This window comes from Pipistrellus hanaki, assembly GCF_964339955.1.
Source record: "Pipistrellus hanaki genome assembly, chromosome: 3".
In the NCBI taxonomy this organism is placed as follows: domain Eukaryota; kingdom Metazoa; phylum Chordata; class Mammalia; order Chiroptera; family Vespertilionidae; genus Pipistrellus; species Pipistrellus hanaki.
In genome coordinates this window covers 98,924,095-98,951,445 of record NC_140505.1, presented here as the reverse complement: position 1 = coordinate 98,951,445, position 27,351 = coordinate 98,924,095, and the positions used below count along the sequence as shown (strand labels likewise).

Sequence of the window (27,351 nt, the reverse complement as noted above, 5' to 3'; positions counted from 1 at the left end):
AGGTGGAGGAGGAGGAGGAGGGGAAGGAGAAAGCAGCACTGTGTACTCTGCTGGGATGTTCAGAAATTCTAATGATGAAAGACGGAATGCAAGCTCTCACTTCCCCTTTCTGCACAGTGCAGACGTAGGTGGCACAGAGCAGTCCTTGTTGGTGAGCTTGAAGCAAACATGGACCAAGAAACCTTGGGCGATATTGTCCTGTTGGTCATTGTCACCCTCATTAGCGTGGTCCAGAACGGTAAGAGAAGCCTCTTACTTGGGTGGGAAAGCAAGGGGAAATTTTGTTAGTTGTATGGAAGTCAGGCTTACACAATACTCTAGGTTCTCTCTCTGTCCTTTTGTTTGATCTATATTTGTTTCTTTTTATTTGAATGTATAGAGGTGTGTGTGTTTCCATGTAGATTGGGTGTTTTGCTTATCCTGTTCTTTCATTCACTTTAGTAGTGATAACTAACCAGGCTTGCAGTGCCAGGGCAGCCAACTGGAGGCTTTTCAAAGACCCTCACCGAAGGGCCTGCAATCAGCATTGTAACTATTATTAGCTAGTGGGGCCAGAGAGGTGGGCAAGAATCCTAGAAAGGGAAGATGAGACATATATTCGCTCAGACACTGGGCTTTATTCTGTGCAGCTGGGCTGACTTCAGTGCATCTGTTACTGTCAAGTGTAGGCTAAAAAAAAAGTGAATTTTGGCGTTTGTGAAAGGGAAATCACCTTGTCATTGTTTTTCTTTTGAAGAAACATATCTTTTGTAAATACTTTTCCCTCTCTAGCAACCTATATTTTTCCCATATGCATTATATACTTATATAAAGAGAGAGAAGGCGGAACATTTTTTTGTTTGTTTCTTTGGGGCTGTGAATCTATTAATCTTGCTAACAGTTTTAAAAAGCCAAACAGGATACTCAGACCCGACAAAGGTAGGGCAATGTAGGACTCTCTCCTTAAGGTTCTGAGTTAGGAATGCATCAGGTTATTTTTATCAGTATCTCCAGTGGCTTTGCATTTTGCAATTTTGTAAGATAGAGAAAAAGGAGAGTACTTACTAAGGACAGCTCTATAACTTAATGGTAATGAATATTCACACATCACCACACTTTGGAAATTTGAATATTTCATCAATTTCAGATATTCTGATATTTTTTCCCCAATTTGAATGTGGACAGAGACTGGTGATTTAACCTTCTGAGCACAAAGCAAGGCTCAGAGGCACACTCTGAGAAGATTTCCTGTATGGGGCAGCACTTTGCAGCTTTCTTTCTTTTTAAATTTTACTTTATTTTTAAATTTTTAATTTCTTTGTTGATTAAGGTATTACATATGTGTCCTCATCCCCCCATTAGCCTCTCTCACCCTCCTCACCCCTTGTTGTCTGTGTCAATTGGTTAGGCCTATATGCATGCATACAAGTCCTTTGGTTGATCCCCCTTACCCCACCCTCCCCTACCTTCCCTCTGAAGTTTGATAGATGTTTCTCTTCTCTGGATCTGTCTTTGTTTATCAGTTTGTGTTGTTCATTATAATCTATAAATGAGTGAGATCATGTGATATTTATCTTTCTCTGACTGGCTTATTTCACTTAGCATCATACTTTCTGACCCAAATGTTTTTATACAAAATCACACACAGTAGAGTTGCAACTCGAGAGGGAACAACCGGACTCTTTTGGCTGCCGTTTCTTCAAGTCACCGCTGTTTCATGGGGGCACCATTTTGTCAATGAGCTCCCTCAGTTTGTCAATGGGCAAAGGGTTCATTCATCCCTGTGCACTGCACAGGGACCCTGCTCTGTGCCAGCAGTGTTCTTTTTCTTCGAGCAGTCAGCTCTAGTTCCTGCCCCCCGGAGGGAGGGAAAGAGCAGTGGGAGCAGATGTGGTCAGCAGGAAGCTACAACGACCTCTCTGGGAGGCAGCAGTGTGGGTGGTAGGCACACAGTGGTATTTCAGCTCTGTGCAGGATCTTCCCCCCAGTCCTTCCCCATGGAACCATCAATGCAGCTGAGGGGTGTCCTAGCCAGGGAGCAAGAGCCTTCTCACTGCCTGCAAAGAGGACTGAGCTTAGCCCAGAGGTTGGTTGGCCTTTACTCTGAGCTACTTCCTCTCAGTTCAGACCTGGTGAGACAGGCAGTTGAGGGATTTTTGCAGTGTCTCCTGTTCTAAGAACAGTCTCTTCATCTCTCATAAGGAAGATGCACTGGGCCCTCACCCTGGGCTGTCGAGTGGGTGCTGGGCTTCTCTGTAATGGCATAGTGCACTCTGAGCAGAGATGGTGAGATTTTAATTATTTTTGGTAGATGAGATTCAGAAGTTCTTTGGTACAAAGGGGAAGGAGGGATTATAGATGGTCTGATGTCTAAGTCTTAACCACAATCTCCAGGCCATTTATGCTAGATAAAGATGGAACACTGTGGTGTCAGAATTCCACCAACTGATGAGTGGGATGGAGGCTTCCTGGAGGGGATGATACAAATATGGACAAACACAGAACTACTGTTTTGGGCTGGAGACTTTTGTGCTGGGCAGATCCCACATGGCCCCCCACCTGTCTCTGTCCCTCCCGTTTCCCTGTGAACTCCAGCAACTTGGGAGCAGAGTGACCTTGTACAATGCTGCCCTTACTAGTGTTTAGGGAAAGGACAAAAACTAAAGCCACAGAAAGAGCCCTTGTCACCACTTGGGTGACTCAGGACAGGTGTGCACCCTTGAGAGGCACAGGCATGAGTCCTTTTTGTTTGTAACTGTTAAACATGCCATGTAGGAGAACAAGAATAATTCCAGTGACTTGGGAGACAGCATCTCTGCTTGTTTTCTCTGTGAGTTTCTAGGCAAACACAAAAGTCCAAATGTATGTCCCAGAGCCTCTCTTTGCAATTCTAATCAACCTCCATGTAGCAGCCAAAGATCTACCTTACAGGATTTGGAAAATATGCAAAAACTGTGCTTTCCCCCTTGTCCACAAAACATTATTCCAAACTCTTCCTGTTTGTTTTAAGAAATATTTACATATTATGGTGAGGCACTGCACACGTTGTCTTTGTCTCAGAACAAGTCCCTGATTGTCCGTGCTGGTGTGTGGGGCTCTGTGCCTTGCTGTTCAGTATGAGCTCATATTCTGGAGAGACCAGGGTGCGGCCACTTGGTGGAACTTCCTCCTTTGCCTCTCAAATGTCCTTTAGTCATCAAGATCTTTGAACATGTGGCCCTCTTCCAGCCTGATCCAGCAGAACACAGATATGGACATGCAGAACAAGTCTGAAATAGATCATTGTAAGAAAGTGAGGCCAGAATCACCAGTGCCTACTTTCCTAAGGAGGATAGAGAGAGGTATTTCCTAAGAAAAGCATCCAATGAACATTCAGTTTCTCCTGTCCAAGTGCCAAAAGCTTTGACATGGAGCAAAGGTGGGTCACAGATTTGGAGGAGAGGGTGAGCCTAACTGGAGACAGAAGGGAAAAGAAGAGGAGAGTTAGGGAAGTAGAATCAAATTGTGATGCTGTTTGCAAAAATAACCTCTGACTTTCTTAATACTGTCCCAGTTTACATGTTCAGAGGCTAGGATGTTACCTTAAGTTCTGGAAAGACAATTATTAGAATATTCTACTGGATTTTGTACTAAGAAGAGACATTCAGAATAGACAGATGTGTGCTTAAACCCTGAGTAGCTGAGGGAATCCATGCAGTGAGCATCTGTGTGACGGTGAGAGGAAAACACATCCTCATAGACCCAGCTGGATCTGATCTTCAGCTTTACCGAGCCTTGTGAAGTGACTCTGACATTATTATTTAGCCTCCCTGAGGCATAGTGTCCTTATCTACAAAGTGGGAACAGCACTGGCCCAATAAGGGAACCTATATCCTATGCCGACCAGAGTGCCTGCAATATGGTAGATTCCCTTTATACAAGTCAGCCCTGGAGATGGGCTCAAAATGAGCCCATTCTTGGAGGGAAGAAATGCAATTTTGCCAAGCAGAAAACCATAAAGGCTTTTATTCAAATATAAGACATATTTTCCATACCTTTTTGAGATTGATAAGAAGTTGATGAAAGAGAGCCTTGTGGATGGATTCATGACAATCTCACTTTCCACCCCCCTTTTCAATCTTGAAATAGGAATAAAGGAATAAGATAGGTGGAAGGGAGTAAAAGAGAGACCTTCACTCCCTTCCCCCAACACCCGATGTATAGACAAATCCTCTGGATTCTGTCTCCTCCACAGTGTCTCTTACATCCCACAGCCATCACCCTAATTGATCCCCCTCCCATTTTCTTCTCACTCTTCTCTGTGGTCTCCACACTAAAAACAGGGTGGCTTTCTGATTACACCCTGGATCAGCTTACACTCGCCAGTAACGCCTCTTTGTTCTCAAGGTGTAAATAAATTCCAAATTTATTAACTTGGCTCTCAGCAAGGTCTCAGTGACGTTGTTAAATCCAGTGGATACTTGTCAACCATCATCTTCTTCAAGCCTTGGCTTACTGTTTCCTCACTGAAGTGCACTCTGCCCAATCTGTAGGGTTCTTCCAGTGGTCCTGTACCATGCTCTGCCTTCTCTTTGTCAATAGCTCCACACACTGTGTAATTGTAATTGATGTATTTTGTTTGCTTATATGATCTGTCTCCTATTCTATCCTTGCTCTAGGCCAAGACTATTTGTGTGTTTTGTTCTAGGATTCAAGCTAAGTGTCTGGCTTATGGCAAGTGATAATAGATACATGTCATTGAAAGAACAATTTACCATCTATCTCTCTGGCCTCATTTATAATTCAGCCAAGTTCTACCACACTTCCCACTCCTCATCATAAGATAGACATACTGAACCAAGGATAGTTCGTGACTCCAGACCTTTGCATATTCCATTCCACTCGAGTAGAATGATTTCCCCTATTGTCACCTGCCCCTCTATCTCCTTAGCTAATTCATAATTGTTCTTTTTTAAATATTTTATTGATTTTTTTACAGAGAGGAAGAGAGAGGGACAGAGAGCTAGAAACATCGATGAGAGAGAATCATCAATCAGCTGCCTCCTGCACACCCCCCACCGGGGATGTGCCCGCAACCAAGGTACATGCCCTTGACCGGAATTGAACCCGGGACCTTTCAGTCCCCAGGCCGACGCTCTATCCACTGAGCCAAATCGGTCTCGGCTCATAATTGTTCTTTAGACTTTATTCTAGGTGTCACTTCCTCTAGGAATTTTGTGATCTGAACACTGAATTAGGTCGCCTCCTTTGTTCCACTATAGCACTGTGTTCTTACTCAATCTCATCTTAGTACGAATCACTGTAAGCTAATTTCTGCTCTACTTCTTTGTCTATTTCTTTCAACTATAAGGTCTTTGAAAGGGGGCTATGCCTTGCTCACAATCGCACCATCAAAACCAAGGGGAGAGTAGTTGCTGAATAAATTTTGCTAAATCACATTTGATGGAGGACATTTTGGGCTGTTTGGAAGTCAAGGCAATTTTTTTTTTAACATTTAATATGAGATGGCAGGATCATGACTATTTTTGTTATAACACAAATGCAAACCTTTTTCTTAACAGGATTCTTCGCCCACAAGGTGGAGCACGAAAGCAGGACCCACCCTGGGCGGAGCTTCCAGAGGACAGGGACACTTGCCTTTGAGCGAGTCTATACTGCCAAGTGAGTCTAAACCCTGGCACTGCTGACTAACAGAGGGGGGGCATGGGCATCAGGGTCTCTCTACTGGAGTGAGAACCAACCTCAAGGCCACATATCTGTGTGGCCCAACCTTCCCAATGCCAGAGAGATAGGGTTCCGGGGTAGTAGAACTCCCCCTGGGAGGCTTTGTGAAAACCCCTCACCATCTCAGTAAGTGTATTAAAAGAAAGTAAGTGGGGACCCTGGGGGTGAGGGGTAAGATCTCTACAACTCCTCCTTGTTCCAGAGCTTGGGAGCCAGTCATTTTGTCACATACTTGACCAATTTCCTGTGTGGTTAGTGCAGAAGTAATACAATGAAAACCAGACACTCCTCACCTTCTGCCTGCAGAAGCAACAGACAGGACCTACTGGCAGCAGCCTGCCACTCATCGACCCTGCAGTCCCTTGGTGGAAATCTGGAGGTGACACAGTACCTTTCATAATGCTGCTCTCCTTGAGCAACCAGAACAAGAACAGAAAGAATGGGAGGATTATGCAATGGCTTTCCTACTTTTAATTCTTTGCTTTTTGAATATAAAGACTGGAAACACTGGAACAGTCCAGTGAAGGAACTGGTGCTTTTTGGGATGCAATGGATTTTATTAAAAACCCTCATTTTCCCTCTGGGCAAAATGCATTTGAACAGAGGGTTCAGCCCAGCATGTCTGCTGCTCCTCTGTGCCTGTGATTAGAGGCCTGTGGTAAAGGAAGGCTTTGGCTGTGAGCTAGTGAATGACCTTCAAGCTCAGCTTGGAAACAACTTTGATGTGTCTAGAGATCCTTCCAAGGGAGGAATCATGGACACCCAAGGAAAGGACTTTTAGGTTGGCAAGAACAGCACAAGCAAACACAAAGATGGAGTCATCCTAGAGTCAGAGGCTCTAAGGGAGCAACTTGGGGGAAGGCTCCACACACAGGGCTACTGATGGCTTCTGAGAATTAAAGTGACTTAGAAGGGTCTCACTGGGTAAGCTTCATCATACTCCCTGATACACTTTTGCTTCTGTTCTTTGCCTCACCTAGCTATTTTTACTTTTTTTTTTTTTTTAAATTGACATAAAGATGGAGGGGGAGTCCTCTCTATTGCCACTTTTCATTATCAGTCCCCTCTGTCCCCAAGCTTCTAAATTTCTGCATACATGGTCTGAGCCACTCCTGGGAACAGTTGTAGAGTCATCGCAAGCTGATTTTCTGGCCCCTATTTTGTTCCCTATTATTCCAGCAGCCCGATCTCAAGGAAATCCTTTGCTTAATTAATTATACGGATATTTCTATCTTAACATTTGGGCCTTCACTGTATTAATTCTCAGAATCAATTGAAGAAATGTAAAGATCTGGTGGCTGTAGGCATTTTGGATCCATTTAAAGGAGAGTAGGGAACACACACAAGGTGCGGTGCCGTCAACCACTTGCAAAGGGAGAGGTGAGAGCTCCCTTCAGGCATAATCTGAAACAGCTGAAACAAAGGTGTCTTTGACTTGGGGTGACATAAAAACCTCTTTGAACAGAGTCCAAAGTAAACACTAATACTCCTCCACAGGTTTGGAAAGAGAAACTTTTCCCCTCCCATATCACTACTTCCTAACCAGTTATGTTGTGTTCTTAGGTACTCCTCAGCTTGTCTACTTGGAAGAGGTTAGGCATTTTGGCCATGCAACAGAATTCCACTGTCCCTTGGGGAGAAAGTAGGTTGTTTTTGCTGGTAATGAAGAAACAGCAGAGCAGTTTGGGCTGTCTGTCTCTGCCATTCTCCCCAGGAGTAAACTAGCTCTGCTTATAAGAAGTCACTGTGTTCACACCTTGCCTGTTGCCAGCCTTCAAATTGTGGAAGTGCCATTTGGTAGTGGTCGGAGGGTGGCTGGAGGTTCTGCAATGTTGTGGCATTTCTGACATAAGAAGGAACTAGAAGAGCATGGTGGGCCTTTGGTGCTGCTGGGGCCCTCTGCTCCCAAAACCAGAATCATTAAATGTCTTTCTCAGTTAACTTTTATGGGACTGGAGATAAGGAAGAGAAGAATGAGAGGAAGAGAGAGAGAGCTGTGAGGAAGGGGGAACAGGAAAGAAAGATAAAGGTTATCTTTTGAAAGATAAATGTTGCCCAGACACTGCTGTGGTTCTGTTACAAAGACATTTCCTCCTTGACCAGCTAACAGCAGGTGTGTGACTGAGCCTGTGGTGGATGATAGAAGGTTCTGGAGATCAATGCAACAAGGTACAGCCTGTTGGTGAAAGTCACAGCCCCCAAGTCTTTGAAAGCTACAGAGCGGGGTGATGTGTTAGTCCAGTAGAAAGCAAACCCTAGCCACATCGTTTCCAGGGGCCTCCAAAACTACCAAAGAATGGTGCAAAGTGAGTCCTGATGGTGCAAGAAAAGAAAATGTCATTAACTTTGCTGTCTAAAAAAATAAAAACTTAAGATCTACTCATTTTTATTTTTTAAAATTTATTTATTTATTACTGTTATTATTTAATTTTTTTCCATTGATTTTTAGAGAGAGTGAAAGAGAGAGGGAGAGACAGAGAGAAATATTGATGTGTTGCCTCCTGAACACACCCTAGTCCCGGGAGGAGCCTGAAACTGAGGTATGTGCCCTTGACTGGAATAGAACCTGGGACCCTGCTGTCCACAGGCCAATGCTTTATACACTGCCCTAGCCATACAGGCTAGGGCTATATTTACTCATTTTTAATATACTCATGGAGAGTAGTATCCTAATATATAAAAATCCAGGGGCCATCACAACTGAAACAACCAGACGGATGACTGAACAGCAGGCTGTGTGGGGTCACAAAGCTGGCAGGGGTGTTAGTGAGGAACCATCAAACAACTGAACAACAGGCTGTATGTGGCAACCAGACCAGCAGGATGGGAAAATTAGGGGTGACCAGGCCAGCAGGTTGGGTAGTTGGGGGTGACCAGGCCAGTAGGGGGGGCAGTAAGGGGCAACCAGGTTGGTAGGCATAGGTGGTTAGGGGTGATCAGACTGGCGGGGGGGGGGGGGGAGGGGGAAGTTGGGGGCAACCAGGCCAGCAGCGGGGGCAGTAAAGGGTGACCAGACCAAGGGGGGGCAGTTAGGGGTGATCAGGCTGGCAAGCAGAGGTGGTTAGGGGAAATCAGGTTGGCATGAGGGGCAGTTAGGGGTGATTAGGCAGGTAGGCAGGTGAGCAATTAGGAGCCAGCAGTCCCTGATTATGAGAGTGATGTCCCAGGTTGGAGAGGGCACAGGCTGGGCTGAGGGACCCCCCTCCCCCAAATGCATGAATTTCATGCATCGGGCCTCCAGTATGTATATAATGATATAAAATATATTTATCAGAGGATTGCATGATAAATACTTTTGGTTGATGAATTGCATTATACTAAATATTTATAGACTGGTTATGAAGGCAAAAGCAGTAGGAAGGATAAATGGTGCTGGTGATTGAAAAGCCCCATACATATTTTTCAGTATAACATATGGCTGTGGACTAATACAGATAGTTCAAGATTGTGGGGCAGTTGATAAACAGACATCACAGCCAAGTATAGCCTACCAGCTCAGACTTGGCCTCCATTAATGGTCTCCTCAACCCCATCCCCATGAGGGCAGACCTGAGTCGGCAATTGAGAGAAAAGGAATCTTGACCTTGACTCTCTGTTCATGGGATAAGTCATAGTTCAAAGCCCTATTCATATCTGATGAGCAAGGTACATCAGTCAAAGTTTATTTTTTGGAGAAAAATATCAGTTATTGTACCTAAGACTCTTCCCCACTAGTGCAGGTAAACACAGGTTGTAGAGAGGAGATGTCTAGTTACCTAATTTCATAGTTGACAAGTTCATGTGCTGTTGACAAGTGTTACAGGAATAAGTTCTGTACAGCAAGATTTTTTGAGAGCCTTCGCTGTGCTAAGGGACACTGTGATTTTCAGTTCTCCAGGAAGGGGAGGGGTTTTACAAAATGCATTTTGGGAAATGTCACCCCCATGTTCCTTCTTCCCTGCACCTCTCAGAATCCACTCTAGATTCCCTTACAATTGTTTGAAGGTGATAGATGTACATTGAGTCTATTAATTAGTACTGATACAACTACTCTTAGGTACTTATTTTAAATTAACCGATACTAACAAAACACTGAGTGCTTCTATGTCTCATTCTGAAAGGTAGAGAAAAGTGAAAGAGAAAGTAACAATGAGTTCTTTTCTCCATAAAAATGTTGGCACAACAAACTGATTGTGTGTCACAGCAAATTGGATGTAGCCCAGTTAGCTGTTGTCAGATCTGCCGAGTAGCTCATAGTTAGATCTCAGGGCAATGAGAGCAAAAATGGGTTTGTCGGTTTTGTCTTGCAGGAAAAAAAAATGGCTCAAAAGTCTCCACAAAAGATATTTTGGAATGATAAATATTTGTCAGTAGGAAAGACAAATTTAATAAGGGATTCTAAGAAGGAAGACACTGGAGCAAGAATAGCCACTGTTTCTTGAATGCTACTGACAAGCAAGACACTGCTTTATCTCATGCTATTCCCATAACAATCCAGAAAGTGAATTACTGATGTGCCCATTCACCATCAGTAGATGAGAAAATTGAGGTTTTGGGAGGCTAGGAGATGCACTCACTTTCACACAGTTGCTAAGCGGCATTCCCACATTGGACCCAGGGCTTTGGGACTTTGAAAACCACAAGAATGTCCATGAGGCACTATGTCATTGACCAAAGCTACTTGAATTCATCCCACCAGCAGCCCTCTGTCAAGAAGAGGCATGTGTGCATAGAGCTTTGTTCTGGAGGAGATACATCAGAGATCCTGGATGGGGAGAAGGTACTTGCTTGGTTAGAGCGAGAGACAGGATTGGAGCATATTCTGAAAACCCATAAGAGGAATCCATTCTCTCGTAGCTGAGAGAGTTTCATTTTACTCTGCAGACAATTTATTAGGGACTATGGTGGCTTGAGACAATAAGCAAGAATGACTGAATGGCTGATCCAATGTCAAATCACTAGACATTCTGTCTAATGAGCAAGTTCTTTGATCAATGCAGAATTTTTAGGAATGTTGCATCACTCGGACAAAATCAGTTCTTTAAAATCAATCAACCAACCAATTAACCAACCAAAGCAGAAGCATGAGACTGAGGAGGAAGCAAGGACGATCTTTGGTATTAAATATTAATAAACTTTCAAACTGTAGGAGCATCAAATATTAGATCCCATCAGATACAAGACTTAATTCAACTAAATAAAAAGGACTGTTCACTCTTATTTCCTTGTACTAGAAAATGGGTTACATTCTCAGTCATCAGGCTGCAGTTTTGTTCTCTCATAACATATAAGAATGGAGGTCATGTTCATGCATAACAGCTGCTGCAGCTACCATTCTGGGACCTCTTTATTAGCCACGTACTTTTCCCAGGTGGTATTTGTAAGGGGCTCCTACCCTGTCCACTAGTTAGAGACAATGAGGTCAACAGGCTCTGCTCTATCCTGTATCCATATTCCAGCATAGGACACTCCAGTTTCTTGGCTTTTACATTCATTGACTCCTCCAGAAAAGGCTGTTTTAATCATCAGGGGATGGCAAGGCCCCTGTGGTCAGGAACACTGCCAGCCTCTCTGGGTTCTCTGAAGGGATCTGGCCCAGAGCTGGTGATTCCAAAGTTCCCTCTGGTCCCCCTGAGGCCCAAGGCCCTATTAGTTTGAACAGGTGTTCATAGCCAATTGAGGAGGAAAATCATGAAAAAGGATCAAGAGGGATCCAGATGAAAGAATCCAAGGAAGGAATTTGGATCAAAGGCCAAATATATTTTGAAAATTGCCTCTTGGTTTTTACCTGCACAGTTTGAATTACATGAAAACAATGGAACTCAAACTTGAACATACATCAGTATCACTTGGAGGTCTTGTTAAAATAAAGACTGCTGGCCAGCCCCAGAGTTTTTGATTCTAGAGGTCTGAAGTGGGCATTAACATCTGCATATCTAATGAGTTTCCCCAGGGGATTCTGCTGGTCTAGGTCAACACTCTGAGAACCACCAACTAGACCACTAACTCTTTGAGCTTAAATGGATCTTACAGTTATTCATTACCAGTCTCTTAGTTTTATAGGCAAGGAGATTAAGTTTAAAGAGATTGCTGTGCCAATGACCAACAACTGGTTAATATCAGGTCAGGGACTCAATCCTAGTTCCATGCCCCTCTATTATGGTGCCCCTTCTCTTCTGTGCTTCCTGTACTGTGGGTTATTTTTCTGTGGACATAGGTATCGTCTTTCCTGATGTAGACTGTAAACTCCTCAAGAGGACACTGGCAATTTAATTTCTTATAGTCAAAGAGGTAACAGACCTGGTTTAGAGTCAGACTGACTAGTGTGTAAATCCTGGCTTTGCCACTCCATAACTGGGTGACCCTGGGAAACTTATTCAATTTTTCCCAACCTCTGTTTCTCACCTGAAATGTGAGAGTAGTTGTAGGCAGAATCATGGCCCCTCAAGGATCACCCCAGGCACCTATGAATATGTTATATTACACGGCAAGGGGAAGACAAGGTAAGTAACCACTTATAAAGAAATTGTTCAGGATTATCTGGGTAGGAAGGGGGCAAAAGAGTTGGTATCAGAGAAATTCAGTGTAAAAAAGATTTGATCCACCATTGCTGGTTTTGATATTGGGAGGGGCCACAAACAAGGAATACAAGTCATATCTATAAGCTAAAAAAGGCAAGGAAATGGATCTGCCCTAGATCCTCTGAAAGGAATGCAGACACCTGGATTTTAGCCCAATGAGACCCATTTTGGACTTGTGACTTCCAGATAATAGATTTGTCTTGTTTTAAGGCAGTAAGTTTGTGGCTATTTGTTACAAACACCATTGAAAATTCACGCAGTCACCATGTGTACTCACAGGTCCGTGGTAAGCTTTAAGGAGACAAAAATGTAAAACAGCAGTACGGTACTTGGGGTAGAGCGAGAGTCCCTCCATGGGAGCAAGGACTGAGCCCTGCACAGAGAAATCACACAATCAGCAAGATAACTTTCTGAATATGAGCTTTTCTTAACCTACCCTGGCTTCTTTAATGTGTGATGTTGCCTTTCCTTCCTCAGACTGGCCTTGGGTCTGAGCTGAGTGTGTATCTGCCATAAAGGTCTTCTTAGCTGGGCTCTTCTCCCAGCCACCCCACCCTAATGGCCACCACTGCTTTGCTCACTTGTCAATTTCAGAAGCACTTTGGTGGCAAAGCCAGGTGCGGGAACTATGCCATAGCGAGTCCATCAAGAAACCTGAATCTCCAATGGGCTTCACTGAGGAAGAGAGTGAATGGGTTCTGAACACATGTCACTTTACACCGCTGTCCATTTCTGAGGTGGCAGCTGGTGCCGGTCTTTATGAGTAGATGTATGTGGAATTATGAGTGGGGTTTTTGCCCCAGATGTGATGGGGCATATTAATTTGTGATTTCAGAGAACATTGTGGTAACATGTTTTCTGATTTTTCTTCTTTAAATTTATTTATTTATTCTACAGCCAAAACTGTGTCGATGCGTACCCCACTTTCCTTGTCGTGCTCTGGAGTGCCGGGCTACTGTGCAGCCAAGGTAACCAGCTTCTCTCTGTTTTCTGTCTCAAATGTGCCTGAGGAGGCTCCAGTTCAGGCTCTGTTGAAAGGAGTTTGTCTGACCTCCAGCTCTGACCTGTGAAACCCTGGAGAGGTGTGGCCCGGAGGCCAGGTTTCCTGAGCTCTGTGCCAGTGGATTGGTGGGTAATACATTGCTAATGCTGGCTCCCTGTGATTGAGAGTGCCTGCACTGACAAGGGTGGTTTAAGGCTAAATGTGACTCAGAATCCGTAAGCAGTGTTAGCTCAGATACAAGGGCATTCTAAATGAGAGTGCCAGAGGGATCTATTCTGGGGCTGCTGTCACTTGGCTCTTTTGCTAATAAGCTTCCAGGCTGGCAGTCCTCTCTCGGGCCTTGTCTGCAGAGTCTTGGGATGGATTCCAGGTCTCCAGCTTTCCCCAGTAATCAGCAGCCCACAGCCTTGACTTCAGCAAGTTGATTCCTAGAATGGATTTAAAGTTAAATGGAAACCAGAGTAATATTTTTTGGTCCCTTTTGGACACTGACACTGTGTCAAGGGGAAGGGTGGCATGCCTTGGTCAGCCAAGCAGGGGGTGCCAGAAGAAGTCACTTGTGTTCTCTGATGAGCTATTTAACCCTCATCACCTCCTATTACTTCATAAAGCAGGTAGAGTGGATATCATTCCCTCATCATCCTTGAGGACACTTTGGTTCAGAGAGATAAGGTCATTTGCTCAAGATTACTGAGCTGGTGAATAATGAAACACATTGAGAGCTCAGGTTTTTTTTGCTACATCCTGGATTTTTCACAAGGAGCCTTTTACTTTATTTATTTACATGATTCACATACATAGAACACCTACTCTCTGACAAGCCCTGTGCTTGGATACATGGTGACTGATAAAAAGATGGTGGGGAAACCCACAGTAGTTGGCAAGATGAAACACAGAAAATCAGTGAAATAATTTATACTTGATAAATTATTACCAAGAGTGGGAGGTAACATGAAGGAAAAGAATAAGAGCAGTGATAGAGAAGAGAGGTGAGGGATGGCAGAGAACCATTTCAGGGACACCTTGTGGCCTTTTTCTGTGCTCCATGAGGCTGTCACTAAGCTCACTATTTATTTTCCACTTTATATCCTTAGTTAAATAGGAAATATGTCCAAAAAGACTTAAAAACCAGGTCAAAATATGCTCACAGTAGGAGTTATGATTCCTTTTATGTTTTTGATGATTCTTGATGTGGATGACAATAGAGTTGTTCCAGTTAGACAACTACAAAGGGAGACTACAGGTGTTTCAGAGCCTGGGACCATGCATTACCTGTCAAACATGTGTTGGCATTGTCAGGGAACAAAAGTGTCAGTAAACCCTGTTTGGTAACATATATATCAAAATAGTAGGTGATACAATTTCTTAGCTGAAAGGGAACCTTGGGGATCATTTGAGCCCAAACACTTTATAGAAAAGGAGCCCAAGCCCCAATGGGACAAGTGGCTAGCTCAGACTTTAGAATCGTAGAGTCCAGATTTGCACCCCCTGTGCTTCTCTTGCTTTTCTAAGAAGCCCAGGTGCACAGAGGCATACACCATATCTGGCATGAGGGCAACAAGTGTGGCTATTTCCTACCCTGACTCCTATTATAGTTCAATGCAGTTCCTGGTAAAAAAGATGGGCTGGTAAGTTAGCTCAGAGCCATCCTGATGGAACCAACCAGGAAAGACTTTGCCTAGAACAAATTGTGAATTGTGATAATTTTGTGGCTTTCAGAGAATAGGATGAACTTCATAAGCAGTTCCTTTTGTGCTTTGGATTCCTTCTCTGTCATGTAACAATAGATTTTGGAGGAATCTTTGTGGAAAGAACATGGGTCTTGGGGACTGATACACTGGGATGATTTCACTGCTGTTGTGACCCTGGGCTGTTACTCAGCTTTCCTAAGCCTGAGTTTCCTCATGTGTAAAACAGGAATGATTAGATTCCCGGGATGATTGTATGAAATAATATGCATTCAGCCCCTGACACAGTGCTTGGCATATCGGATTAAGTCATATAAAACTTCAGCTAGTTGACTGTGACTCATGAAAAGGGCACTTTCATATAGTTCAGCTTAACAATAGAAACCCAATAAGTGTTATTATTGATGGCGCTAGTGATGGTAATAATGCTTTGAACTCAGACCTGTTTTCAAATTCCATCTCTCCCTTGGCCAACCTATATGACTTTTATTCATTCAGTTGAAAAATATAGAAAGCCCAGAAGAATCCAAGATGGCTGCACAGGTAAACACCTAGCTGCAGCCGCACACAACAATTTCAGTAAAATACAACTAAAATATAAAATGGACATTACCCAGAACTATAGGAAATTTGACTGACTGGAAATTCTACAATGAGAAGCAAGGAAAAAACCAGAAGGAAGAGCGGAGGAGCTGTAAAAGCCTAAGGGAAGCTGCGAAAATGCTGAGACAATGAAATAGATCACAAACGAAAGAAATGGAGGACAAAAAGTGACTGGATATAGAATTCAAATCTACGCTTATAAGGTTTTTCAAGAATTTCCTAGAAAAGGTCGATAAGACCTATGAGGATATGAAAAGGGATCAACTAGAATTAATAAGGAATCAACAAGAAATGATAAGGGATCAACAAGAAATAATAAGGGATCAACAAGAAATAATAAGGGATCAACAAGAAACAAAGAATATATTGTCTGAAATAAAAAATATTATAGAGAGTCCTAAAAACAGAATGGAGGATCACAAGAATCAAGTCAAAGATTTGGAACATAAAGAGCCAGAAGACACTCCTCCGCAGAAGCAAGAAGGCAAGAGAATCCAGAAAATTGAAGATAATGTAAGAAACTTCTGGGACAACTTCAAGCGAACCAACATCAGAATTATGGGGGTCCCAGAAGATGAGACAGAGCAAGATATCAAAAACATACTGAAAGAAATAGTGACAGAAAACTTCCCCCACCTGGTGAAAGAATTAGACTTACAAGTCCAGGAAGCACACAGAACTCCAAACAAAAGGAATCCAAAGAAGACCACACCAAGACACATCATAATTAAAATTCCAAGAGCAAAAGACAAAGAGAAAATATTAAAAGCAACAAGAGAAAAGCAGGTAGTTACCTATAAAGGAGCACCCATAGGATTGTCAGCTGATTTCTCAATAGAAACCATGCAGGCCAGACGGGAATGGCAAGAAATATTCAATGTGATGAATAGTAAGAACCTACAGCCAAAAATAATCTACCCAGCAAAGCTATCACTCAGAATCGAAGGCCAGATAAAAAGCCTCACTAATAAAAAAAAGCTAAAGGAGTTCATCACCACCAAACCAGAATTATATGAATTGCTGAAGGGGGTTCTTTCAGAAGAGAAAGTAAATAAAGATAAAAATTATGAACAACAAATATGTAACTATCAACAAGTGAATCTAAAAACCAAGGAAATTAAAAAAAAAAAACCTGATGAACAATATTAACTGTTGAATATAATAGAATCAGAGGTATGGAAGGGGAGTGAACTGACGATTCTTGGGGAAAAGGGGAGAGGGGGATTTGGGAAGAGACTGAACATAAACTGTGCACCTATGGATGAGGACAATGGGGGGTGGGGAAAGGGCAGAGGGTGGGGTGGGAACCTAGTGAAGGAGAGCAATGGGGGGGGGGGGGAAGAGGAACATTTGTAATAATACGAACAATAAAGATTTATTAAAAAAAGAAAAAGAAAAAGAAAAATATAGAAAGCCAATATGTGCCAGGCATAAGGCCAGGCACAGAGATGAAGGCTGGTGAAATATGGCTGTCCTCAGGAGTCTTTTGGTCTGGCAGATAGATCTGGGCAAACTGACTCTCTGGAACCTAAATTTCTTTAAATGTCAAATAGTGACAGCAGTGTGCTCCTTACCAGGTGGCTGAGAGGATAGAAGACCCATGTATCCAAAGAGCCTTGGCACTACTGGCATATGAAAAGTGCTCACTCAGCACATTCATCTGGCATTTGAATAATGCTAGAAGGTTTTCCAAGTGCCTTCATACTTATGCTTTACTTTATTTGACTCTGGATTATTCCTGATAAGTGGGAAGCTGTAATCGGCCTTTTGTCCAGATGTAGACCAAATTAAGTATTAGCTCCAGCTCATGGCAGTCCAAGTGGGGCCGTGCTGTCTGACTCAGCTCCAAGCTCCAGACTGCAGGATTATTTGGGTTCGGCTTATGGTTGCTCCTCACAGGCTGGAATGCAAATGATATCTCTTTCTCCAGAGATTTTTTCTGAATGGTCTTTTTTATTGATTTCAGAGAGGAAAGGAGAGGGAGAGAGAGAGATAGCAATTGTTCAGAGAAGTATGAGCATTGTGCTGCTTGGAAGCCCAGAGGAGAAGGTTATACTTTCAAAGGAACTAGGCTCAGAGCTATGCTCTGGGTCTGCTCCTTCCTCCCACAGATACATCTAACACCTGGCTACTCAAGCCCAAGTTTTCCACATCTGGAAATGGAAAAGATGATACTGGTCATGAGGAAAGAATTTAAATTAGATGATGGTTATGAAAATACTTGGCAATATACAGTTACATCACTATTATTATTTTTAATTTTTAATTACAGTTGACATTCAATATTACATTAGTTTCAGGTGTACAAAATAGTGATTAGACATTTATATATTTTATAAAGTGGTCCCTCTGATAAGTCTAGTACCAGCTTGGTACCATTCATAATTACTACAACATTATTAACTACATTCCTTATGCTGCACTTTACATCTCTGTGATTATTTTGTAACTATCAATTTGTACTTTTTAATTCTCCTACCTTCTTCTCCCATTAATCTGTTCTCTGTGTTTATGAGTCTGTTTCAATTGGTTTAGGCATTAATTTTGTTCTTTAGATTCCACATATAAGTGAATTAATATGGTATTTGCCTTTCTCTGACTGATTTATTTCACTTAGTATAATACCATCTAGGTTCATCCATTGTCACAAATGGTAAGATTTCATTCTTTTTAGTGGCTGAGTAACATTCCATTGTATTTTTGCATTACCTCTTTTTTATCCATTCTTCTATTTATGGACACTCAGGTTGACTCCATATCCTGGCTATTGTAAACAATGCTGCAATGAACATTCCACTGCATAGGGGTGCATATATCTTTTCAAATTAGTGTTTTGGATTACTTTTGAATATATACCCAAAAGTGGGATTGTTGGGTCCTATGGGAGTTCTATTTTTAGTTTTGTGAGGAGCCTCCATACTTTTCTCCACAGTGGCTGCTCCAGGCTGCCTTCCCACCAGCAGTGCATAAGAGTTTCCTTTTATTTATTAATGGTAGCCATTCTTACAGGTGTAAGGTGCTATCTCATTGTGGTTTTAATTTGCAGTTCTCTGATGATTAGTGATGCTGGGCATCTTTTTATATGCCTATTAGAGGCCCAGTGCACAAAATTTATTCACAGGGGGTGGGGGAATGTATCCCTCAGCCCAACCTGCACCATCACCAACCTGGGACCCCTTGGGGGCTGTCCAACTGCCAGTTTAAGCCTGATCCCACTTAACCCTGTAGTTGGACATCCCTCTCACAATCTGGAACTGTTGGCTCTTAACCACTCACCTGCCTGCCTGCCTGCCTGCTTGATTGCCCCTAACCGCTTCTGCCTGCCAGCCTGATCACCCCCAACTGCCTTATCCTGCTGACCTGATTGCCCACAACTGTCCTCCCCTGCCACGACCTGCCTCCTTCGCCAGGCCCCACCTCCACTGTGCATGTGGTCATCTCGTGACAGCCATCTTGTGATGCTGTTAGGACATGATGCATGAGAGTGTGACAACCACATAGGCTATTATTAGTATAGGTTGGCCACCTGTAACATCACTATTATTAAAATGTTCAGATTTCTTCCAGCCCTAGGCTCTTTGCTGAAGTTTACATCAGCCCAGACTGTCAGAACTTGAGGCCTCTGCTAGATTTTGTGACAGGCAGTAATTGCACAATGATAATTTAAAAAAATATTTTTATTGATTTCAGAGAGGAAGGGAGAGGGAGAGAGAGATAGAAACATCAATGATGGGAGAGAATCACTGATCGGATGCCTCCTGCATGTCTCCAGCTGGGGATCGAGCCCTCAACCCTGACCAGAAATTGGTCAATGCTCAACCACTGAGCTATGCCGGCCAGGCACAATGACTGTAATTAAACTGTATTAATGTTGTGTTAAGTTAGCCTGTTTGGCATATGTGAAACTAAGGTGTTTTTCTTTTTCTTTTTCCACTTAGTTCCTGCTGCCTTTGCTGGGCTGATGTACCTGTTCGTGAGGCAAAAGTACTTTGTTGGCTACCTAGGAGAAAGAACTCAGAGGTAGGCACTGGGAGTGTTTAAGAACCACGGAGCAGTCATACTTCTTGAGCAGGAAGAGTGGTAATTCACAACCGTATTCTGGGTAGCATTCGAAGGCCTGGGGGACCACTTGAGGTGGGACGGCCAAGCTGACTAGGATCCCTCTCCTTTTTCTCCCTGAACTTCGTGGGCTCTGAAAATACAGCTGGGGGCCTCGAACACCAAACAATTCCTGCCCCTGGTGTTGGGTTCACAAAGGTGCTTTAATGCCATGTGCTGCACATTCCTTGCAACCCCATACCCTCTATTCCCACCCGTCACAGTCTGGGGCTTGAATGATATCCTATGTCTAGTTTTCCCAGCCTCCGGTGAGTGAAACATTTCATTGTTTGCTTAGAGAAATGAGAACTAAAGCTTGCACCGGGTGATAAATTCTTTTGAATAACAGATTTTCCAGAGGCCAACAGAAGGAATGTTGAGAACATAAGGTACAATCACAGGCAGAGAATGGGAACTGAAAATGAAGTCAACGTTGCATGGCTTACAGATGGTGCCAAATTAGCAATGACACTTCCACTCCACCTGGATTGGGAAATCCGATTCTAGTAAAATAAATGATGGCACTTATAGAAGACACATTCCAATGGCAGTACACCCAAGAGAACAGGATTCCTAATGTAGCAGAGGGGCTCTGAGAGCCAGGTATTTGTTCTGGGAGGTCGGGCCTACGCTTCCCCTTCAGTTTTCTTGTCTACTTTCACAACCCTCCTGGCCTTTTACAATAGCATCCCTCTCCAGTGGCTAATGGGTTCTCCATTTAGATAGCATCCTACAACAGTGACAAAGGCGCTGACATCCCAGGAGGTCAGCAGGTGAAAGCATTATTTCTGGGGAACTGGGAGCTGCAAAGCTAAGTGACTTGTTAGCTTAGTAGTGAGCAGCCGAAGAATAATGGCTTTTTCTTACAATTCTTTCCTGGTGCTCACGTCTCCTTCATTCCTCTCTAGTGGCCTTCCTATTCATCCTCTAAAACCACATTCCCATTATCTCTCTTATTCTTATCAACACTGTCCTAAATAATGGATGTCCTAATTCTTTATTCTCTTTTACCTGGGAAAACCTTTACTCTGCCTTCCCCAGATTACCTGCTGTCAGGCGTTGTGGGGGTGTCCATCAATAAAATAAGGGGGCTTGGCTTCCCATGCAGCCCTGTCTTTCTCCCCTAAGACACAGGCATTTGGCTAGGTCACAATTTTTCTCTTTATCAGTCACCACTTGCCTGAGATCTTAAAGTTGCTCTAATTCTAGGACAATCTGTGGCTTATGACAAAAGTAGTCCATTTACCATAGGCACTTCTTATTTTAGAGATAATCACTACTAGGAAATGGATAGAGGCAGCAAAAATAAACAATAGCATATGGACTTAAAATCTGAAAAGTATTTGATTTCTCTAGACTTCATTGAAATGTAAATGGCTTAACCTCTTCTTTTAAAATCATTTATAATTTTTTAAAATTACAGTTGACATACATTTCTATATTAGTTTCAGATGTACACCCCTGTGACTAGACATTATATAACTTACTAACTGATCATCCTGGTAAATCTTGCACTATCTGACATCATACATAGTAATTAGATTTCTATTGACTATATTCTCATGCTGTACTTTACATCCCCATGATTATTCTATAATTACCAATTTGTATTTCTTAATTCCTTCACCTATTTTACTCATCCCCTCAAACATCCTCCAATTTGGCAAATGTCAAAATGTTCTCTGTGTCTATGAGTCTGGTTTTGCTTATTTTATTTTTTAAGATCCAACTGTTGATAAATATACATTTATTTCTATTTTATTGTTCATATTTTTTATCTTTTTCCTTCTTCTTTTTAAAGAAGTTCCCTTAACTTTCATAGTAATACTGGTTTGGTGGTGATGAACTCCTTTAGCTTTTACTTGTCTGGTAAGCTTTTCAAATGTCTTCTGATTCTAAACAATAGCTTTTCTGGGTAGAATAATCTTGGTTGTAGGTTCTTGTTTTTCATCAATTTGAATATTTCTTGCCAGTCCCTTCTGGCCTGAAATATTTCTGTTGAGAAATTATCTGACAGTCTTATGGAAGCTCCTTTGTAGGTAACTGCTTTGAAAATTCTCTTTGTCTATAACCCTTGGTATTTTAATTTTGATGTGTTTTGGTGTGGGTTTATCTTGTTTGGGACTCTCTGTACTTCCTGGACTTGTGTGTCTATTTCCTTCACCACCTTAGGGAAGTTTCCCATAATTATTTTTTCTAAGAGGTTTTCAATTTCTTGCTCTCTCTCTTCTCTTTCTGGCACTCCCATAATGTGAATGTTGGTATGCTTGAAGTTCACCCAGAGGCTCCTTACACTATCCTAATTTTTTGGATTCATTTTTTCCTTTTGATGTTCTGATTTGTGTGTGTGTGTGTGTGTGTGTGTGTGTGTTTGTTTTCTTTCTTATATTCCAAATCACTGATTAGATTCTTGACTTCATCTATTCTACTATTGATTCCTTGTAAATTATTCTTCATTTCAGTTAGTCTATCCTTCATTTCTAACTGGTTCTTTTTTATATAGTGGAAGTTTTTACTAAGCTTATTGAGCATCCTAATAACCAGTGTTTTATTTATTTATTTATTTATTTATTTATTTATTGTTAATCCTCATCAGTTTTTCCACTGATTTTTTTTTTAAGAGATAATGGAAGAGGCCCGGGGGGTGGGGGGGTGGAGGGCAGAGACACACAGAGAGAAACATTTTTGTGAGAGGGACATATTAACTAGTTGCCTCACACATGCAACCTGACTGAGGATGGGAATAGAGCCTGCAACTGAGTGTCCTTGATTGGAATAAAATGTAATACCCTTCAGTCTTCAGGCCAATGCTCTAACCACTTAGTAAACTGGCCAGGGAAATAATAAGTGTTTTGAACTTTATATCTGGTAGGTTGCCTGTGTCCTTTTTGTTTAGTTCTTTTTCTGGAGTTTTATTCTGTTCTTTCATTTGTGACATGCTTCTTTGTCTCCTCATTTTGGCAACCTCCATATGTTTGTTTCTATTTGGTAGGGCTGCTATATCTCTTAGGTTTACTAAGTGGCCTAATATAGTATGTGTTCTGTAGGGTCAGTGCCATAGCCCTCTGATCACCCAAGCTGGATCCTTGAGGTGCAGCCCTGTGTAGGCTGTGTATATCCTCCTTTTACAGTTAGCACATTAATGGGAGGGATTTACCTCCAGGCAGATCAACCACAAGGACTGGCTACAACTACTGACTACTGATCTCCGATAACTGTGGAGGATCAGTTGTGCAGGGGCCCCCACAGAGCATAGCTTACTTTAGTAGGGGTCGGGTGCCTGCTGAGTCTTCTCCTTTAGTGTGTTCCTTGTGGAGGTGATTGAGTAGTGATGTTTTGATGTAGTCTGAAGTTGTCCTGGGTAGACCAGCTCTGAGGCCTGTCAGGAGGTGCAGGCCAAGGCCAGTTGCTGTCTCTGTTCTGCCTGGATCTGTAGATGGCTGCTTCTTATGCTAGGCTTGGAGCTGTCCAGAAGAGGCCAAGCTGTGAACCAAGGTGGCTGCTGCTAGTGTTAGGCCTGGGCCACTTAGTGAGAGGTATGGGACAAACTGAGGCCAGATGCTGCTAGTTTGATATATTTTAGGGAAGTCTGAAGCATGAAGCAAGACAGGCCATTCATATGCTGAGCCACTCACCATTTTAAAGTCTGTCCCACCTCCCAATTATGGGGCCATGGGTTAGTTCACCAGAGTCAGAATGAGCTTGCTTCTTTTGGAATTCCTGGGTGAACACATGGATATCAAGTCTGGAATTTTCAAAGTGAAACCCACCAACCAACTGCACCAGACTCTCCTACGATGCTTATTCAAAGTAGAGTCATGGGGCCCTCCTAGACATATGGAACCAGAATCTCTGGGGTGAAGGCTCAGGAATCTGTAGGTGATTCTTATACACATGGAGTTTGGGAGCCACAGAAGGCTGCTCAGGCTTTTTTTTTCTTTTTTTTTTTTTCTGAGAATGATTCATTAATGTGACACACATTTATGGAAGTCCTGACTTATTTGAGATGAGTGGGTGAATGAAGGAGACAGTATCCTATTCTCATTAATCTTACCATTTTTTCCCTTTAGAAGTTACCAGGTTTAAAATGATATTTCTTTATTGAAAAGAATAGAAATTTAAAGCCAGAGGAACCATAAAATTTCCTTTTTCTACCCATATTTGGTGTACATTTTTGTGTGAGGTAGGAGAGGGGTGGTGAGTTGCCCAAGGCCACATTGCAGAGAGCTGGGGCTGGAACTGTGTCTCCAAATGCCTGGGTTCACCTCTCTTCTACCACATCTCCACTTCTTGGAAGTTTTAGATACATTTGAGATGGGAATTGTTTTACAAAGCCTCTTGTATGTTTTCCTGTAGATTTTATGCTATGTGTGTGGGGGGGCACATTTATTGCAAAACTAATAACCAAATCCTAGTCTCCAGAATCTGAAGGAGTCCCCAGGAAGTCAATGTGGCAGAAAGAGGAAGACTCTGGCCTCACACAGATAGGTTTGAATTCCAACTCTGCCTGTTCCTGGCTGTGTGACCTTAGGCAAATTGTTCAACTTGTCTGTTCTCATTTTCCCCACCTGGAAAATAAGCTAATCATACCTCACGGAGTGGTTCTAAGAGTTAAATGAAATCACAGGTATAAAACTCCTGGTTTCTACAGATGATTAATTATTTCATTCTAACCTTCCCCACCTTATTTAGAGAGAACTATATAATCCCAATCTTAATTTTTATTATTTAAAAACAATATGGTTGACATTTAACGTTAAATTAATTTTGCTCAGCATAATGGTTAGATATTTATATAACTTAAAAATGATCCCCCAATAAGTCTAGTACCCACCAGGCACCATACATAGTTATTACAATATTTTTGGCTATATTCCCTATGCTGTACTTTACACCCCATTGATTATTTTGTAACAGTTAATTTGTATTTTTTCATTCCTTCACCTTTTTTTACTCCCCAATGCTCCTCCCATCTGACAGTTTGTTCTCTGTATATATGAGTCTATGTCTGTTTTGATAGTTCATTTATTTTGTTTTCATAGATTCCCCATATAAGTGAAATTATCTTGTATTTGTCTTTCTCTGACTGACTTATTCACTTAACATAATACCCTCTAAGTCCATCCATGTTGGCCCTGCACATGGTAGGTATGTGTGCTAAGTTCTCTGCACTGCCTGAGACGACGACATATCTCCTTTGGGGGAAGTATACCTTGAGATGTTTGCAAAACTCCTGCCCAAACTTAAGAAGACCACTATTCCATTAGGAGGCATCATCATTTTATTCCTTACCACAGATTTATCTTGTGTGTGTTCTGAACAGCTTCACAAATTCCTTTTTTATTTTTTTGCAATGAGCATATGGTGGCCTCATTCATGTGTAAATCAGAGCCACCACAATATTTGACTTTTCACAATTTAACGCTTCTGCACCCTCTGTTCTCTGTCTGAAAAATAAACTCCTTGTCATTCTTTTCTCTTCCTTACCAGCATTAGCAGGAAACTCAATATTCATCTGCTAGTGCCACCATAACAAAATGCCACAGATAGGTGGTTCAAACAACAGAAACTTAGCATCTCACAGTTCTGGACATTGCCTCCTTCTGAGGCCTCTTTTCTTGTTGTGCAGATGGTCATCTTTCCCTGTGTCTTCACACATGGTCATCCTTCTGTCAGATTGAGTCTTTAAAGACCCTATTTCCAAATACAGCAGTATTCTGAAATATGGGACTTAGAAATTAAATTAATGAATTTGAGTGGGACACAATTTAGCCCACAACCCTCTCTTTTGGGACCCCCTCCCCAGTACAGAGATAGAACTTCTCATTTCATGAGCATGACTATGAACCAAAAAGTCAAGAAGAAAAGAACATAGCTGGCCAAGGAGTAGGGTGCCTCAGCAGCACTTCTCAAATGTGAATATGCCTGGGAGTCACTGAAAAAGCTTGTCAAAATGCAGATTCTGATCTGCAGACCCAGGAGGGGCCTGGAATTATGAGTTTCTAACTAGCTCCATGCTGTTGGTCCAAGGATCACACTTCGAGTAGTAGGAAGGTTGATACTCAATTACTGAGTGGTTTTCAAACTCTTGACCGGGAAAATTATGGGTTACTTTGTGAACCTTTGGGGTCTCTTTCAAAAAGATAAAATTTCTAACAAACTTGTGGACACCAAATTTTGCTCTCTGATTATATCAAGAGTCAGACTCAACGGTATTAACTCACATGCTCAGCTGGGCTAGCTGTTCTCGTTGAGGAGTCCTGGTTGTCAAAGGCTCCCTTCCCAGCCATAATGAGACATTTGGCTGGACTTTGCTAATGCCACACAGATAGACCCAGCGGCAGAGATTATAGAATTCTGCAGATGGAGGGAGGAAGCCAGGGGCCTGCTGTGAACAATTTGGTGGTCACATATTCCTGGGGAGAAGCTCCTGACCCCAGTCGATGATATGCTTCAGCAGCTCCTGATTACAGCCTTTGATAGAAGAGTATGAATGTTCTAGTATAAAAAGCCTGTCTCCCTCCATTCATTTAACACCCTTTCACTGCTGGGGGCCCAGCTCTCATTAGAGTGAACATGAGTTATTCCCAGGCAGATTGAAGTCTCAGATGCCAAAGCACCTTTTAGATTTCACCAGCCTTGTTAGCTCATTTAAACCATCACTTCTCTCCTGGAGGCCCTTAAAGGCTTGTATTATACACTGCTGCCCTGACGCTCTTACAGGCACTCCTGGAGAGGAGCAGGGTAGAGAGGGTCTAGATGAGTCGATGGGATTCCTAACCCCAAGTCAGAATGCCCAATGACCAGCAAAACCTGCTACTTTCACAATGTCAAGGACTAGAATTCAGAGAAATCCAGGAGCACACAGAGCAGCTGTATGCTGAGCCTTATGGATGAGGAGTCTGAAGTCTGGGCTTTTTAGCTGGGTTTTGAAATATGTTCAATGAGTAATAATAGCTAAGAGACTTCCATCCTTCATATGAAGTAAATGGAGCATTCTTGAGTGAAAGGAGCTATAATTTAAACCCCATGTATTTCAAAGTGGGGTGTGTGTGTGTGTGTGTGTGTGTGTGTGTGTGTATGTGTGTGTGAGAGAGAGAGAGAGGGGGGGGGCGGGGGGAGAGAAAGGGTGTCATTTGTGCAGCTTCTACATGTTTCTCTCTTCTTTTCCAGCACACCTGGCTACATATTTGGGAAGCGTATCATACTGTTCCTGTTTCTCATGTCCCTTGCTGGCATATTCAACCATTACCTCATCCTAATTTTTGGAAGTGACTTTGAAAACTACATAAAGACGATCACCACCACCATCTCCCCTCTGCTTCTCATTCCCTAACTCTCTGCTGAATACAGGGTTGGTGCTCTCATCTGATCAATACCTAGAAGTCATCATAACTCAGCCCTTGAGGGATGCAGCCCTCTTAGGAAATAAATCTAATGACCATCTGGGCTTCACAGCTTGAGTTCACCTTGCTTTTCCTGGAAGAAAATAATCCTGCTTCAGCTCTCCCCTCCCTCCCCCCCCCCCCGCCCCCTTGGAAAATGTCAGTATTTCAAGATTTGTTACCCAGACCCACTCTCTATGTTCCTTGACTTATCCTGCTTTCTGAATATGTTTTGGGACCGGATTTGTGTTTTCCTAAAATAAAATGTAGAGACATGTTGGAAGTTGGTGTTTGAATTTTGTGTTGTCTGT

General features: G+C 42.5%; 1 protein-coding gene across 1 annotated transcript; it reads left to right on the top strand.

Moving 5' to 3' along the window:
- Positions 1-27,328, top strand: ALOX5AP (arachidonate 5-lipoxygenase activating protein). The gene is made up of 5 exons (XM_084878659.1): positions 1-238; positions 5,541-5,640; positions 13,161-13,231; positions 19,496-19,577; positions 26,829-27,328. The coding sequence occupies exons 1-5, from the start codon at positions 169-171 to the stop codon at positions 26,989-26,991; spliced, it is 486 nt and encodes a 161-aa protein (XP_084734785.1). The 5' UTR covers positions 1-168; the 3' UTR covers positions 26,992-27,328.
- Positions 27,329-27,351: the final 23 nt, after the last annotated feature.